Raw genomic sequence first — 16890 nt, forward strand, 5'->3', positions numbered from 1 at the left:
TAGAGATGAGTAGTCCCATTGCAGCCATATAAGCACAAATATACCTCATTTATGCAACAAATGTATTTTCTAAATCAAATTATATTTTAAAAGCATTAGGAAGATAAGCTATTTAAAGAAACCCAACAGAGAAGCCTTTTGTAATATGATTAATTACCTCCTGATAAATCTGGATTTTTCTTATATTAGGTTTGCTCCATCTGTTCTGCTTTGTTAAGTAGACAACATCAAAATGGGCTGTTCTCCCAGACTCCATCTCCCTAGAGGGCATGAGAGTTAGGTCTTCTGAAAGTACTTATGAATAGTAGGTGCTCAGTACATATTTATATAATTAAAGAATTGCCTGAATTATTTTATTCCAGGCTGGCTGATGTTGTTACACCACTCTGGAGGTTGAGCTATGAAGAACAGCTCAAGGTAGGTGACCAGCCTAAGTCTGGTACTTCCATTTCCCAACCTCTGTATGTGTAAGAATGGTGCCAGACTCGTAGGAGGCTTGACTGGGCAGTTATTTATTTATTTATTTTTAATTTTAAGTTTTTTTGAGATGGAGCCTCGCGCTGTCACCCAGGCTGGAGTTCAGTGGTGCAATCTCGGCTCACTACAACCTCCACCCCCCCGGGTTCAAGCAATTCTCCTGCCTTGGCCTTCTGAGTAGCTGAGATTACAAGCATGTGCCACTATGCCCAGCTAATTTCTGTATTTTTAGTAGAGATGGAGTTTCAACATGTTGGCCAGGCTGGTCTTGAATTCCTGACCTCAGGTGATCTGCCTGCCTCAGCCTCCCAAAGTGCTGGGATTACAGGCGTGAGCCACCGCGCCGGGCCTTGACTGGGCAGTTCTATGCAGAAGCCCAAGCAGCTCCTTAAACTCATTATGCTATTGACTCCAAAATTGGAACTTTAGGCCAATTATATCTTCCTCACTCTAGACCCATAGATCCAAATGTGTGTTTCCTCTCTTTCTTGCGTTTTTGTTATACTTATAGCTCTGTGTATGTGAGTAGTAGTGCTCTTGCTGTTTCACATGTAGCTGTGCTTTCCAACATGGTAGCCAGTAGCCATATGTGGCAATTTAAATTTGAATACAGTCAGTTCTACTGCTTAATTCTAAATAAGCTCTACTGCTTATTTAGAAAAGAGAAATTTATTCTAACTAATTGACATATTAGGGAAAATTTGAGAATAATGCAAATTTCGTGTTTACTTAGAAGTAATTTTGTCCATGAGAAACGCTAGATGAAAGGAGACCATACTCAGCTGAACCGAGCTATTTAAGAACATATAAAATGAATGCATGCACATACCTCAAACATCTACCGGCTCCCTCAGTTCCCCCAGTGTGTTTGTTATAAGCCATACCCATCCACATCCGGTGTTAGAACTTTCCATCTGACTCACATAGCCCTCTTTTTATGACTTCGTGATAACTCCAAGTTGCAATTCTTTTTTTTTTTTTTTTTCTTTTTGAGGTAGAGTCTGGCTCTGTTGCCCAGGCTGGAGTACAGTGGCGTGATCTCAGCTCACTGCAACCTCTGCCTCCCGGGTTCAAGTGATTCCCCTGCCTCAGCCTCCCCAGTAGCTGGGACTACAGGCACATGCCACCATGCCAGGCTAATTTTTATATTTTTAGTAGAGACAAGGTTTCACCATGTTGGTCAGGATGGTCTTGAACTCCCGACCTCAGGTGATCTGTCTGCCTCGGCCTCCCCAAGTGCTGGGATTACAGTCGTAAGTCACTGTGCCTGGCCCAAGCTGCAGTTCTTCTGATACCCACTTCCATAAGCAAACTTGGTCATTGTCAGGGTAAAGTGTTATCCTTATTGTAGTATTCATGTTTCTTTCTTTTCTTTTTTTTTTTTGAGATAGTGTCTCACTCTGTTGCCTGGCTGGAATGCAGAGGTGTGATTACAGCTCACTGCAACCTCTGCCTCCAGGGCTCAAGGGATCCTCTCACCTCAGCCTCCCTAGTAGCTGGGACTATAGGCGTGTACCACCATACCTGGTTAATTTTTTGTATTTTTTGTAGAGACAGGGTTTTGCCATGTTGCACAGGCTGGTCTCGAACTCCCGGATGCAAGCGATCCACCTGCTTCAGACTCCCAAAATGTTGGGATTATAGGCATGAGCCACGGTGCCTAGGTTACTATTCATATTTCTTTTTTTTTTTTTTTTTTTTTTTGAGACGGAGTCTCGCTCTGTCGCCCAGGCTGGAGTGCAGTGGCCAGATCTCAGCTCATTGCAAGCTCCGCCTCCCGGGTTTACGCCATTCTCCTGCCTCAGCCTCCCGAGTAGCCGAGTAGCCGGGACTACAGGCGCCCGCCACCGCGCCTGACTAGTTTTTTGTATTTTTTAGTAGAGACGGGGTTTCACCATGTTAGCCAGGATGGTCTCGATCTCCTGACCTCGTGATCCGCCCGTCTCGGCCTCCCAAAGTGCAGGGATTACAGGCTTGAGCCACCGCGCCCGGCCGACTATTCATATTTCTTAACCACTTGCCATGTACAAAACAGTGTTGCTGTTTTTATTAGGTTCTTAATCTTTTCTGTGGGTGTTACTGATAAAGTTTTGGAATGTTGTATGCCTAATCCTGTTTTTCCCATGAGCCTTGAGATCTTTTTGTGCGTGATTTTGCATAGTGTGGTATAGGAACACTTATGTCATATTATAGCAGGGCTGACTCTTAAGTTAATTAAAATTAAGATTAAAAATTTAGGTCCAGGTACAGTGGCTCGCGCCTGTAATCCCAGCACTTTGGAAGGCTGAGGCGGACAGATCACCAGGTCAGGAGATCTGAGACCATCCTGGTTAACACGGTGAAACCCGTCTCTACTAAAAATACAAGAAAAATTAGCCAGGCGTGGTGGCACACTCCTGTAATCCCAGCTACTCGGGGCTGAGGCAGGAGAATCACTTGAACCCGGGAGGCAGAGGTTGCAGGTAAGCGGAGATCACACCACTGCACTCCAGCCTGGGCGACAGAGTGAGACTCCATCTCACAGTAAAAAAAAGAAAAAAAGAAAAAAAGAAAAAAAAATTTAGGCTGGGCATGGTGGCTCACCCCTGTAATCCTAGCACTTTGGGGGGCTGAGGCAGGCAGATCACTTAAGCCCAGGAGTTTGAGACCAGCCTGGGCAACATAACGAAACCCCATCTCTACTAAAAATACAAAAAATTAGTAAGGTATGGTGGCATGTGCCTGTAGTCTCAGCTACTTGGGAGGCTGAAGTGGGAGGATCACCTGAGCTTGGGAAATCAAGGCTGCAGTGAGCCAAGATCTCATTACTGCACTCCAGATTGGGTGATGGGAGTGAGACCCTCTCTTTAAAAAAAAAATTAAAAAAAAATTTAGTTCTTCATTGCTACTGACCACATTTCAAGTGTTCAATAACCACATATGGCTAGTGGCTACTGTATATGTAGAACACAGTGCAAACAGAACATTTCCACTGTGGAAAGCTCTACTGGACAGAACTGACATATACCTTGAGTGTTCAGTCTGAAAGGGCAGATAAATTGATGAGCTTACACAAGAGCTCATTCTTGACCTTTCCTCATTATCTTTTTAGGTCTGTTTTTGTTCCTTCATTCTGGATTCCTCATCTGTTGAGACCATGAGTCAAGAATCTGTGGAACACTCTTCTTTTGTACTGTTTGTTTTCCATTCTTTGCGGTGAAGCCACAGAAGTATTTCATTTCTTTTTTTTTTTTTTTTTTTTTTTTTTGAGACGGAGTTTCGCTCTTGTTGGCCAGGCTGGAGCAGTGCAATGGTGCGATCTCGGCTCACCACAACCTCCGCCTCCTGGGTTCAAGCGAATCTCCTGCCTCAGCCTCCCGAGTAGCTGGGATTACAGGCATGTGCCACCATGCCCCTCTAATTTTTGTATTTTTAGTAGAGACGGGGTTTCTCTATGTTGGTCAGGCTGGTCTCGAACTCCTAACCTCAGGTGATCCGCCCGCCTCAGCCATCCAAAGTGCTGGGATTACAGGCGTGAGCCACCATGCCCAGCCAGTATTTCGTTTCATTGCTTATATTCTTTTGCAGGTGAAATTTGAAGCTCAGAAGAAAATTTTACAAAGACTAGAGTCTTACATCCAAATGCTCAATGGAGTCAATGTGACAACGGCTGTACCCAAATCTGAGAGCCTCCCTTGTCTTCTCCATCCTATTATACCCTCTGTAAGCCCCCACCTCCCTATTCCTTATCTATTAAATCCCCTTAATGCTAATAACATCAACTAATATTTACTGGGTACTTGCTGGGGACCAGGCCCTATGCTAAATGATTATCATGTATCACTGTCACATTTTACTGTTTATAATAACCTAGAGGGATAGATACTACCATTTTATAGATGAAGACCTTGAGGCCCAGAGAGATTGAGTAATTTTCCCAGGACACACATCTAGAAAGGGCCAGAGCTGAGATTCACACTCAGGTCTATCTGATAGAGAGCCCATTGTATCAACCACTCCACTATTACCTCCCTAGAAAGGTTCCAAACTTTGGAAACCTTTCTCCCTGCCACCCCCACGCAATTTGCCCATGTAACATTGGAAACCTTTCTAATGTGGCCTCAGAGGAGTGGAATTTCATTTATGGTAGGGGTCAGCAGACTACAGCTCTTAGGCCAATTTTGTCTTGCTGCCTGATTTTGTAAATAAAGTTTTATTGGAACACAGCCAAGCTCACTTGTTTATGTATTGTCTATGGCTGTTTTTGCACTGTGATGGCAGAGTTGAGTAGTTGCAACAGGGACCATATGGCCTGCAAAGCCTAGATTATTTACTCTTTGGCTCTTGTCATAAGTAGTTTGTTGACTCCTGCTTTTTGGCAAGATTGAAACTCCCCTTCTTGACTGTCTTGATCTTCTTAGCCACAGACTTTCACATATGCCATACCTTCCAAGCAAACTTTGTTTGTCCTCATCCAGAGAACATTCCCGCTTTCCCTTTATTGTTATCCTCCTTGGTTTCATTTGACCTCTTGTCACCCTCCTCTCCAGCCTGTCATCAATGGTTACCGAAATAAGTCCACCTTCTCTGTGAACCGAGGTCCAGATGGCAATCCAAAGACTGTGGGGTACTACCTGGGAACTTGGAGAGGTCAGTTGAAGGTTGTACAAACCAAAGACTGAAGAGGAATGAAAGGGCGCAGAGAAGTGTCAGTAGAAGTGGAAAATACGGTGGCCTTAAAGAAGAAGATTAAATTGGAAGTCTTTGATGCAGAACGTGATCATGAGGTTGATTGTGGATACTTCTGATGGGTAGTCATCGTAACACAGTGATAGAAAACGCAACCCTCGCCCTTTCTTCCTCTAAAAGCCATATGCCTGATACCTAGTAAACACTTAGTAAATGCTGGCATTGTTGCTGCTGCTGTCTCATCATCATTGTTGTCATCATCATTTTATGCTGCTTTCTGCAGTGAGAGCAATGTCTTTGTTAGAGTTGTCTTCCTATTTCACGTCCCCATATCTCTGAAAATTATTTCTGTGGTAAATCTACCTTAAAAGAATTGGTAGGGGAGCTGTGTGTCGGTGAGGGGAATCACAGTGGCATATTTCCGATACTTAATTTCAGTTATCCATTCCCAGATTCCATTCCTGAGCTTTCTTTTCTTTTCTTTTCTTTTCTTTTTTTCTTTTTTTTTTTTTTGAGATGGAGTCTCGCACTGTCACCCAGGCTGGAGTGCAGTGGCATGATCTCGGCTCACTGCAACCTCCACATCCCAGGTTCAAGTGATTCTCCTGTCTCAGCCTCCAAGTAGCTGGGATTACAGGCATGCACCACCACACCCAGCTAATTTTTATATTTTTAGTAGAGACGGTTTAGTTTCGCTATGTTGGCCAGGCTGGTCTCGAACTCCTGACCTCAGGTGATCCACCTGCCTCACCCTCCTCAAGTGCTGGGATTACAGGCATGAGCCACTATGCTTGGCCCGTTCCCAAGCTTTCTGTTTGCCCATTTTCAATAAATCCACTTGAAATACCATCATTTGATGTTAGTCACACTGTTTAATATCCATATGTCTTAAACTGCTGTTCGTTAGGGCATGGACTTGACTTTTTTCCATCCTGTGTGCTGAATTACATGACTATGTGATGTCAGTGTTCTATTATTCAGTAATAGAAAAATGAAACCCATTACATTTTATTTCCCTCTTAAAATCTGAACAGAAAACAGACGTTGTCATATAGCGCATGTGTGGCATGAGAGAAAATATTGAGGAGTAGCTTCATAAAGAATTAGCTGCTTAATGGCTAGACCAGGAAATAATTAGGTTTTCTCTGAAAAGTGGCAATGAGATTGTATTTGCTTTTTCATATCTACATATGCCACTTTGACGATGGAAATTTGAGTTGCCAGGCATTTTCTTTTAAATAATCTTTGAGAATAAAACCATGTAAATTCTTTTTCTTTCCATAGATGGGAACATTGTCTGCGTGCGGTCTAATAATCTGAAAAACATCCCTGAGAAACACAGTCAAGTGGCACAGGTAAAATGGAACAAGAGCTGGTTGAGGATGACCTGGGGCGTTGTGGTCTACAACAGCAACATCCTTGACATTTTGATAATAGAGCCAATTCTAGTGCTAGAGGGAAGGAGGGGCTCTGTACTGAAAGCATACCTTGTAACTGTGGAGAGAACATTGCTAGGTTTTCATTTCAGGGAGAGTGGAGGGGGAAGAGAGAACTGTGTCCATTATTGTAAATGTCAGGCATCCAAGGACATTTTCATAGTAGGGATGTATTAGGAAGAAGTGCTGATGAGGGCACTATAGCAAGTGTCAGGTGTCTGAAGTATTTGGAAGGCTAGTGTTTTCAGCAGAACAGAATTGAGGAATATGAGGTGAAGTGGTGATAAGCTAGTACATCATGAGCTTGGCCTCTGAGACATTTCTTTACTTCTTTCTTTCTTTCGTTTTTTCATTCTTTCATTCGTTCTTTTGTTCGTTCTTTTGTTTGTTCTTTCTTTCGTTCTTAGATGAGGTCTTGCCATGTTGTGCAGGCTGGTCTCGAACTCCTGGCCTCAAGCAATTCTGCCACCTTCTGTATCCCAGAGTGTACTGGGATTATAGGCATGAGCTACCGTGCCTGACCTCTGAGACACTTTTTTTTTTTTTTTTTTTTTTTTGAGACAGTCTCATTCTGTCGCCCAGGCTGGAGTGCAGAGGCATGATCTCGGCTCACTGCAACCTCTACCTCCCGGGTTCAAGCAATTCTCATGCCTCAGCCTCCCAAGTAGCTGGGACTACAGGCCCATGCCACCACACCCAGCTAATTTTTGTATTTTTAGTAGAAATGGGTTTTTACCATGTTGGCCAGTCTGGTCTTGAACTCCTGACCTCAAGTAATCCACCCGCCTCGGCCTCCCAAAGTGCTGGGATTACAGGTGTGAGCCACCGTGCCTGGCTTTTTTCTAGTTCTTTATGTCAAATTACTGTGTCCCTTGAAATAATTCCACTCTTTGTAGTTAAGCCACTAACTGGATACTTGATACACAGGTTCTTTTTTTTCCATTTTGCTTTCAAATTTTACAGATCTTTTTACATTTAAATTTTGTTTTATACTTTAAAAAAATATTTACATGGTTCCAAACTCAAGTCTACAAAATAAAGGTATATTCAGAGAGGTCTAGCTTTCATCTCTGACCCCTCTACCCAGTTCCCTCCCTCCCATGGGTAACAATTTTTTTTTTATTTTTGCTGATTTCAGAAAATGTAGGCCGGGCATGATGGCTCATGCCTGTAATCCCAGCATTTTGGGAGGTTAAGGCAGGTGAATCACTTGAGGTCAGGAGTTCGAGACCAGCCTGGCCAACATGGCTAAACCCCATCTCTACTAAAAGTACAAAAATTAGCCGAGCATAGTGACGCACGCCTATAGTCCTAGCTACTCAGGAGGCTGAGGTATGAGAATTGCTTGAACCTGGGAGGCAGAGATTGCAGTGAGCCAAGATCGCACCACTGCACTCCAGCCTGGGTGACAGAGCGAGACCATGTCTCAAAAAAAGAAAGAAAGAAAGAAAGAAAGAAAAATAAATGTAGGCCAGACACGGTGGCTCACGCCTTTAATCTCAGCACTTTGGGAGACTGAGGCGGGCAGATCACCTGAGGTCGGGAGTTCGAGACCAACCTGACCAACATGGAGAAATCCTGTCTGTACTAAAAATACAAAATTAGCTGGACGTGGTGGCGCATGCCTGTAATCCCAGCTACTTGGGAGCTTGAGGCAGGAGAATTGCTTGAACCCGGGAGGCAGAGGTTGTGGTGAGCCAAGATCATGCCATTGTACTCCAGCCTGGGCAACAAGAGTGAAACTGTCTCAAAAAAAAAAAAAAAAGAAAAAAGAAAGAAAATGTTAATAGATATTTGTATCTTCCCCCTTTCATAGTTAAAAGGCAGCTTACTATAGACATTGTTCTATATCTTGACTTTTTTTCACAGAATAATATACTTGACTTTTTTATAGTTGCATAGTCCATTTTATATCTTTTTGTTTTTATTGGCATGAATAATTACCTCATTTTTCCATTTGCTTTGTTTTATTTCTTCTCTTTCTTTCTTTCTTTTCTTTTCTTTTCTTTCTTTCTTTCTTTCTTTCTTTCTTTCTTTCTTTCTTTCTTTCTTTTCTTTTCTTTTCTTTTCTTTTCTTTCTTTTCTTTCTTTTCTTTCTTTCTTTCTTGTATACGAAGTCTCGCTCTGTTTCCCCAGCTGTGGTGCAGTAGTGCAGTAGCGAGATCTTGGAGCACTGCAGCCTCCACCTCCCAGTTTCCAGTTCCAGTGATTCTCCTGCCTCAGCCTCCTGGGTAGCTGGGATTACAGGCACATGCCACCATGCCCGGCCCATTTTTGTATTTTTAGTAGAGACGAGGTTTCACCATGTTAGCCAGGCTGGTCTCGAACTTCTGACCTCAGGTGATCCACCCACCTTGCCCTCCCAAAGTGCTGGGATTACAGGTATGAGCCACCGCACCCAGCCTGCTTCATTTTCTATAAGCCGATTGCTAATTTCTTTCTTTTTTTTTTTGAGATGGAGTTTTGCTCTTGTTGCCCAGGCTGGATTACAGTGGCGTGGCCTTGGCTCACTGCAATCTCTGCCTCCTGGGTTCAAGTAATTCTCCTGCCTCAGCCTCCCAAGTAGCTGGGATTATAGGGGCCCACCACCACTCCCAGCTAATTTTTGTAATTTTAGTAGAGATGGGGTTTCACCATGTTGGCCAGGCTGGTCTTGAACTACTGACCTCAGATGATTCATCCACCTCGTCCTCCCAAAGTGTTGGGATTACAGGTGTGAGCCACCGTGCCTGGCCTCCAATTTCTTTCCAAATGCGTTATAAGATCTGTCAGATATTCATCAATATTTTCCATATGCTCAAAAGCTTCAGTTGAAGTTTTTCCCTGAAGACCTTTTTCCTGAAGTCTGCCATCCTAGGCTCAACCTGTCTTCTGCATGGCTGTTATCCTGGGGCTTCTTTTGCTAGTCTCTAGTCTTTTTTTTTCTTTTTTTCAAGACGGAGTTTCAGTCTTTTTGCCCAAGCTGGAGTGTAATGGTGCAATCTTGGCTCACTGCAACCTCCACCTCCCGGGTTCAAGCGATTCTCCTGCCTCAGCCTCTTGAGTAGCTGGGATTACAGGCACCAGCCACGACGCCCAGCTAATTTTTTTTCACAAAAATAATTTTATTTTTTTTATTTATTTATTTTTTTGAGATGGAGTCTCACTCTGTTGCCCAGGCTGGAGTGCAGTGGTGCAATCTCAGCTCACTACTACCTCTACCTCCCGGGCTCAAGCAATTCTCCTGCCTCAGCCTCCTGAGTAGCTGGAATTACAGGCATGTGCCACCACGCCCAGCTGATTTTTTGTATTTTTGGTAGAGGGGTTTCACCGTGTTAGCCAGGATGGTCTCGATCTCCCGACCTCGTGATCCACCCACCTTGGCCTCCCAAAATGCTGGGATTACAGGTGTGAACCACTGCGCCCAGCCCCTCTCCCTGATTTTTTTTTTTTTTTGAGAGGAGTCTCACTCTGTTGCCCAGGCTGGAGTGCAATGGTGTGATCTCAGCTCACTGCAACCTCTGCCTCCTGTGTTCAAGTGATTCTCCTGCCTCAGCCTCCCGAGTAGCTCAGATTACAGGCGCCTGCCACCACACCTGGCTAATTTTTGTATTTTTAGTAGAGATGGGGTTTCACCAGGTTGGCATGACTGGTCTTGAACTCCTAACCTCAAACGATCTACCTACCTTGGCCTCCCAAAGTGCTGGGATTATAGGTGCCCCCAGCCCCCTCTCCTTCATTTTCTATGTGCTCGCTATTCTTCCTATTAGATTTGGGGAACTTATGGATTGCTTCTGTCATCTTCTGCTCATTTCTCTCTCCTGTTTTTCATCTCTTTGCCTTTTTGTTCTTTTTGTAAAATTTTATTGACCTACGTACTAACAGCTTTATTGAATTTGTCTCTATCATTGTGTCTTTAATTTTCAAAAGGTTTTTCTTGTTCTCTAATTGCTCCTTTCGTATAGCATTCTGTTCTTTTTTAGTAATGTAACATTAACGTATCTTTCTATTTGCTTTTTTTTTTTTTTTTCTGTGACAGTTTTGCTCCTGTTGCCCAGGCAATGGGCAATGGCGCGATCTTGGCTCACTGCAACTTCCGCCTCCTGAGTTCAAGCAATTCTCCTGCCTCAGCCTCCCAAGTAGCTGAGATTACAGGCATGTGCCACCACGCCTGGCTAATTTTTGTGTTTTTAATAGAGATGGGGTTTTGCCATGTTGGCCAGGCTGGTCTTGAACTGCTGACCTCAGGTTATCTGCCCACCTTGGCCTCCCAAAGTGCTAGCATTATAGGCGTAAGCCACCGTGCCTGGCCTCTGTTTGCTTTTTTTCCTGTTAGAAGTGTCTGTTCTCTCCTGGATTTTTTTCTTGTGTATTTGCTTTGGGCATTGTCTTTTATAATGGAGGTGTTAACCAAATAGCTGGTAATACTTGGCTGGCTGTTCATATTTAAGAGTGAGGCCTTAGGACCAGTGTGGTGGCTCATGCCTGTGATCCTAGCAGTTTGGGAGTGTGAGGTGGGTGGATCACTTGAGTTTAAGAGTTCAAGACCAGCCTGGGCAACGTGGCAAAACTCTGTCTTTACTAAAAATACAAAAAAATTAGATGGGGGTGGTGGCACTCACCTGTAGTCCCAGCTCCTTGCAGGGCTGAGACAGGGGGATTGCTTGAACCCAGCAGGTTGAGGCTGCAGTGAGCTGAGATGGTGCCACTGCACTCCAAACTGGGCGATAGAGCAAGACACTGTGTCAAAAAAAAAAAAAAAAAAAAAAAAATAGTGAGGCTTTGACCAGTTAATAGTTCATCTTGAGTGGGTTTACTGATTCTTGGATTTACTGCTGGTAATTGTGGACAAGTCTTCCATGTCTCTGTCTCTTGAGTTATTTTCTCTGGGGTTATTCAGTCCCTACAAAGAATTATATTCAAATCTGCCTGGCTACTGGCCTTCTGGAATAAGGTATAGAAAGGGGCCCAGATCTCACACCATTAAGAATGCAGATTTATGCTGGGCACTGTGGCTCACACCTATAATCTCAGCACTTTGGTGGGCCGAGGCGGGCAGATCACAAGGTCAGGAGTTTGAGACTAGCCTGACCAACATGGTGAAACCCTATCTCTACTAAAACCACAAAAATTAGCCAGGCGCAGAGGCAGGTGCCTGTAGTCCCAGATTCTCAGGAGGCTGAGGCAGGAGAATCGCTTGAACCCGGGAGGCGGAGGTTGCAGTGAGCCGAGTTCACGCCACTGCACTCCAGCCTGGGCAACAGAGGGAGACTCCATCTCAAAAAAAAAAAAAAAATGCAGATTTATATAGACTTTTCCTGCTTCCATCTCTCTACCACCGTCAGTGTGCCTGGTATCTCCAAGTTCTGAACTTTGATGGGTTCAGTTTCTCCTGAGAAAAACATCTTCAGTCTCCTGGTAGAGGAAGATGGAAGTTTTTGATAGGATGAAGACATTTGCCAGTTTTTGTTTGTTTGAGACAGAGTCTCAATCTGTCGCCCAGGCTGGATGGAGTGTAGTGGTGTGATCTTGGCTTACCGCAACCTCCACTTCCTGGGTTCAAGTGGTTCTCGTGCCTCAGCCTCCCAAGTAGCTGGGACTATAGGCACGTGCCACTATGCCCAGCTAACTTTTGTATTTTTAGTAGGGACGGGGTTTCACCATCCTTAGTTGGCCAGGCTGGTCTCAAACTCCTGACCTCAAATGATCCACCAGCCTCAGCCTCCCAGAGTGATGGGATTACTGGTGTGAGCCACTGCATCTGGCCAACATTTCCCAGTTTTGTGTCCAGACTTTTTAGCCAAACCCTGAGTTTAGTCATGCATCTTACCCCATCTCAGCTTCCTGCAGTATTTTGCACCTTTAAGTGTGAGCCTTACCAGGATTGTGTAGAGCAGATAAGCCTTTTGACTTACCAGATCCACCTCTGTGGTCACTCCAGATATAGCTTCCTTCACCTTGCTAAGTCACTTGTCACTTCACTCTGCTGTCCATCTTCTGAGATTTTACTGAGTTTGCTTTTCTGTTGTCTTCTCTCCCATTATCTTTGTTCTTTCATTTATTTATTCAACAAGTAGTTTTGCACCCCTATAAGTGCAAGGCACTATTCTAGATGCTTAGGATACAGTAATGAAGAAAATAAGTTCCCCTCCCTTGTGTAATTTAAATTTTAGTTGTGGGGGAGACAGTTTTTTTTAAAAAACAGTAAGTAAATCGTATGATATGTTGAAAGTTGATAAGTGCCATGGGAAAAAATAGAGTAAGGAGGATAAGAAGTTTTGGGGGCTGGAGGAAGTATGGGTTATAATTTTATTTATTTATTTATTTATTTATTTATTTATTTATTAGAAAGAATCTTGCCCTGTCGGCAGGCTGGAGTGCAGTGGCATGATCTCAGCTCACTGCAACCTCTGCCTCCCAGGTTCAAGTGGTTCTCCTGCCACAGCTTCCCGAGTAGCTGGGACTACAGGCGCGTGCCACCATACCCAGCTAATTTTTGTATTTTTCGTAGATATGAGGTTTCATCATGTTAGCCAGGATGGTCTCGATCTCTTTCTTAACCTCGTGATCTGCCTGCCTCGGCCTCCCAGAGTGCTGGGATTACAGGCGTGAGCCACTGCACCTGGCCCTTATTTGTTTATTTATTTTCAGATGGAGTCTCGCTCTGTTGCCCAGGCTGAAGTGCAGTGGCATAATCTTGGCTCACTGCAACCTCTGCCTCCCGGGTTCAAGTGATCCTCCTGCCTCAGCCTCCCAAATAACTGAGATTACAGGTGCGTGTCACCACATCTGCTAATTTTTTTTTTTTTTTTGAAATGGGGTCTCACTCTGTCACCTAGGCTGGAATGCAGTGGCATGATCTTGGCTCACTACAACCTCTGCCTCCCGAGTTTAAACAATTCTCCTGCCTCAGCCTCCAGAGTAGCTGGGACTACAGGTGTATGCCACCGCACCTGGCTAATTTTTTTGTATTTTTAGTAGAGACGGGGTTTCACTATGTTAGCCGGGATGGTCTCGATCTCCTGACCTTGTGAACTGCCTGCCTCGGCCTCCCAAAGGGCTGGGATTACAGGTGTGACCAGCTAATTTTTTATATTTCTGATAGAGACGGGGGTTTCATTATGTTGGCCAGGTTGGTCTCGAGCTGCTGACCTCACGTGATCTACCCACCTCTGTCTCCCCAAGTGTTGGGTTTACAGGCATGAGCCACCACACCCGGCCTGGATTGTAATTTTAAATAGGGTCAAGGTAGGCCCCATTGAGAAAATGATATCTGAATAAAGCAATGATTCTCAACCGAGGGCAGTTTTGTCCTGCAGGAAACATTTGGCAGTGATGTCTGGAGACATATTTGGTTGTCATCACTGGGGCATGGCTGGGCGGTGGTGTTTGCATCTACTGGGTAGGGGCTAGCAATGCTGTTGAACATCCTACAATGGCTGGACACAGTGGCACGCACATGTAGTTCCAGCTACTCACAAGGCTGAGGTGGTAGAGGATTGCTTGAGCCCAGGAATTTGAGGATGTAGTACACTATGATTGTATCTGTGAATAGCTACCGTACTCCAGCCTAGGCAACATAGCAAGACCTCTGTCTCTAAAAAATGAAAGATCCTACAGTGTATGGATCAGCCCCCTACAATAAAGCATTTTCTTTTCTTTTCTTTTCTTTTTTTTTTTTTTTTTTTTTTTGAGACGGAGTCTTGCTCTGTCGCCCAGGCTGGAGTGCAGTGGTGCGATCTCGGCTCACTGCAGGCTCTGCCTTCCAGATTCACACCATTCTCCTGCCTCAGCCTCCTGAGTAGCTGGGACTACAGGCGCCCGCCACCATGCCCAGCTAATTTTTTGTATTTTTAGTAGAGACAGGGTTTCACCGTGTTAACCAGGATGGTCTTGATTTCCTGACCGTGTGATCTGCCCACCTCAGCCTCCCAAAGTGCTGGGATTATAGGCATGAACCACTGCACCTGGCCAATAAAGCATTTTCTGCCCCCAAATGTCAGTAGTGCTGATGTTGAGAAACCCTGGAATAAGGACTTAAAGGAAGTGAGGGTGTTAGCCATGCAAAGGTCTGAGGGAAAAGCATTTTAGGCAAAAGAAAGAGCTATTGCAAAGACCTCAAGACGAGAGTGTGGCTGGCTTTTTGGAGGAACTGACAGTAGACCCAGGCAAATGAGAGGAAGAATAGTAGAAGATGAGGTGAGAGTTAATGGTAGTGACTTTGGCTTTTATTCTGTGTATTAGTCTCTTCTCACATTGGTGTAAAGAACTTCCTGAGACTGGGTAATTTATGAAGAAAAGAGGTTTAATTGACCCACAATTCCACATGCCTGGGGAAGCCTCAGAACACACTATCATGGTGGAGGGGGAAGCAAGCACATTTTACTATGGTGAAGCAGGAGACAGAAGAAGGGGGAAGTGCCACACACTTAACAAACAACCATATCCTGTGAGAACTCCATCACCAGAACAGCAAGGGGAAGTCCGCCCCCATAACTCAATCACCTTCCACCAGGCCACTCCCCCAATGTGTGGGGATTACAGTTCGAGATAAGATTTGGGTGAGGACATAGAGCCAAACCACATCATTCTGAATGAAATGGAGAACCGTCAGAGATTTTGATGGGGTGAAGGAGGAATGTCATGATATGGTTTAATGATCACTCTGGTTGTTGTGTAGGGAATGGATTATTGGTGGTGGCATGGTTGGATAGAAGCAGGGAGACCAATTGAGGGAAGCTGTGCAGCAGTAATCCAGGTGAGAGATGATGTAGATCAATCAGTAGTAACAGTGGAGATGGATATACATTGAGGCTAGAACAACAGGATTTCCTGATGGATTGAATGAGAGGTATAAGAGACAGAGAGAAGTGACTGGGTGCGGTGGCTCACACCTGTAATCCCAGCACTTTGGGAGGCTGAGTTGGGCAGATCACCTGAGGTCAGGAGTTCGAGACCAGCCTGGCCAACATAGTAACATAGTGAAGCCCCATCTCTACTAAAAATACAAAAATTAGCTGGATGTGGTAGTGGGCACCTGTAATCCCAGCTACTGGGGAGGCTGAGGCAGGAGAATCGCTTGAATCCAGGAGGCGGAGGTTGCAGTGAGCCTAGACCATGCCATTGCACTCCAGCCTGGGTGACAAGAGCAAGACTCTGTCTCAAAAAAATAAAGAGAAGTAAAAAATGGCTCCAACAAGGACATTTTTTGGAGGTAATGAATGTGTTTAGTACCTTGGCTGGTGGGGGTTGGTATATGTATATGCCCAAGTATATGTATATGTCCAGGCTCATCAAAATATATACATAAAAACAGGTGCAAATTTTATGTATCAATTATACCTTAATATAAAAAAATGAAAAAAATGGCCCCCGGTGTTTTGTGTAGAGCAAGCGGAAGAATGAAGTTACTGTCAACTGAGACTGGAAAGACTGGTAGAGCAGATTTGGGTTGGAGGAGATGAGTAGTTCAGTTTTGGTCATGTTGTATTTGAGGTGCCTATTAAACATCTGAATGGATATGTTAAGTAGTTAGTTGGCTATATTAGACTGAAGTTCAAGAGAGAGAAATCCAGGAATTGTTAGCATGTAGATGTCATTTAAAATTATGAGGCTGGCAAGAGATCACCAAGGGAGTGAGAGTAGATAGAAAAGTGAAGAGGAACAGGGACCAATCCCTGGGGCACTCCCATTTTAAGAGGTTTGGAAGAAGAGGAAGAACCAGTAAAGGAGACTGAGAAGGGACAGTCAGTGAGGTTGTAAGAAACAGGAGTCGGCTCACGCCTGTAATCCCAGCACTTTGGGAGGCCAAGGTGGGCCGATCACAAGGTCAGAAGATCAAGACCAGCCTGACCAATATGGTTAAACCCTGTCTCTACTAAAAAAAGACAAAAAACAAAAAAAAGCACGAAAATTAGCTGGGCTTGTTTGCGCTTGCCTGTAGTACCAGCTACTCAGGAGGTTGAGGCGGGAGAATCGCTTGAACCTGGGAGGCAGAGGTTGCAGTGAGCCGAGATTGTACCACTGCACTGCAGCCTGGCAACAGAGTGAGACTCCTTCTCAAAAAAAAAAAAAAAAGAAAGAAACAGGAGTAAGGTTTCCCTGGGAGCCAGAGGAAGAAAGTAAACAGAGAAGGAGTGGCTTTTCACCTGTGCCCAATGCTTGCTGATAGGTCAAGGAAGTGAGGACTTAAAGTTAACCATTGGACTTCATAACAAGGAGGTCATGTTATGTGACCAGGTTAATGTGAACTGTTCTCGCAGAGTAGTAGTGACCTGATTCAGCTGGGTGAGTAGAAGAATGGGAGGCAGTGAATAGGCTCAGTTCTTGT

The 16890-nt window shown here is 44.4% G+C and overlaps 1 protein-coding gene across 15 annotated transcripts in view; it reads left to right on the forward strand.

The window, feature by feature from the left end:
* Positions 1–16890, forward strand: part of TRMT2B (tRNA methyltransferase 2 homolog B) — a 102099-nt gene that overhangs the window by 11213 nt on the left and 73996 nt on the right. For 5 of the 15 annotated variants that reach the window (XR_002519422.2, XR_002519421.2, XR_002519420.2 and 2 more), the window contains exons 3-8: positions 363–417; positions 3569–3646; positions 4045–4179; positions 5007–5106; positions 6430–6500; positions 15241–15318. Coding sequence is in view for 12 of the 15 variants with exons in the window: in XM_021932432.2 (XP_021788124.1) it covers positions 363–417; positions 3569–3646; positions 4045–4179; positions 5007–5106; positions 6430–6500; positions 15241–15318 (517 nt within the window). In the remaining 3 variants the exon portion in view is untranslated. The remainder of the gene's footprint in view (positions 1–362; positions 418–3568; positions 3647–4044; positions 4180–5006; positions 5107–6429; positions 6501–15240; positions 15319–16890) is intronic. The other 10 variants (XM_021932434.2, XM_021932440.2, XM_021932441.2 and 7 more) reach the window with 5 other exon arrangements.

The sequence above is a fragment of the Papio anubis genome, chromosome X, assembly GCF_008728515.1.
Source record: "Papio anubis isolate 15944 chromosome X, Panubis1.0, whole genome shotgun sequence".
Classification (NCBI taxonomy): Eukaryota; Metazoa; Chordata; class Mammalia; order Primates; family Cercopithecidae; genus Papio; species Papio anubis.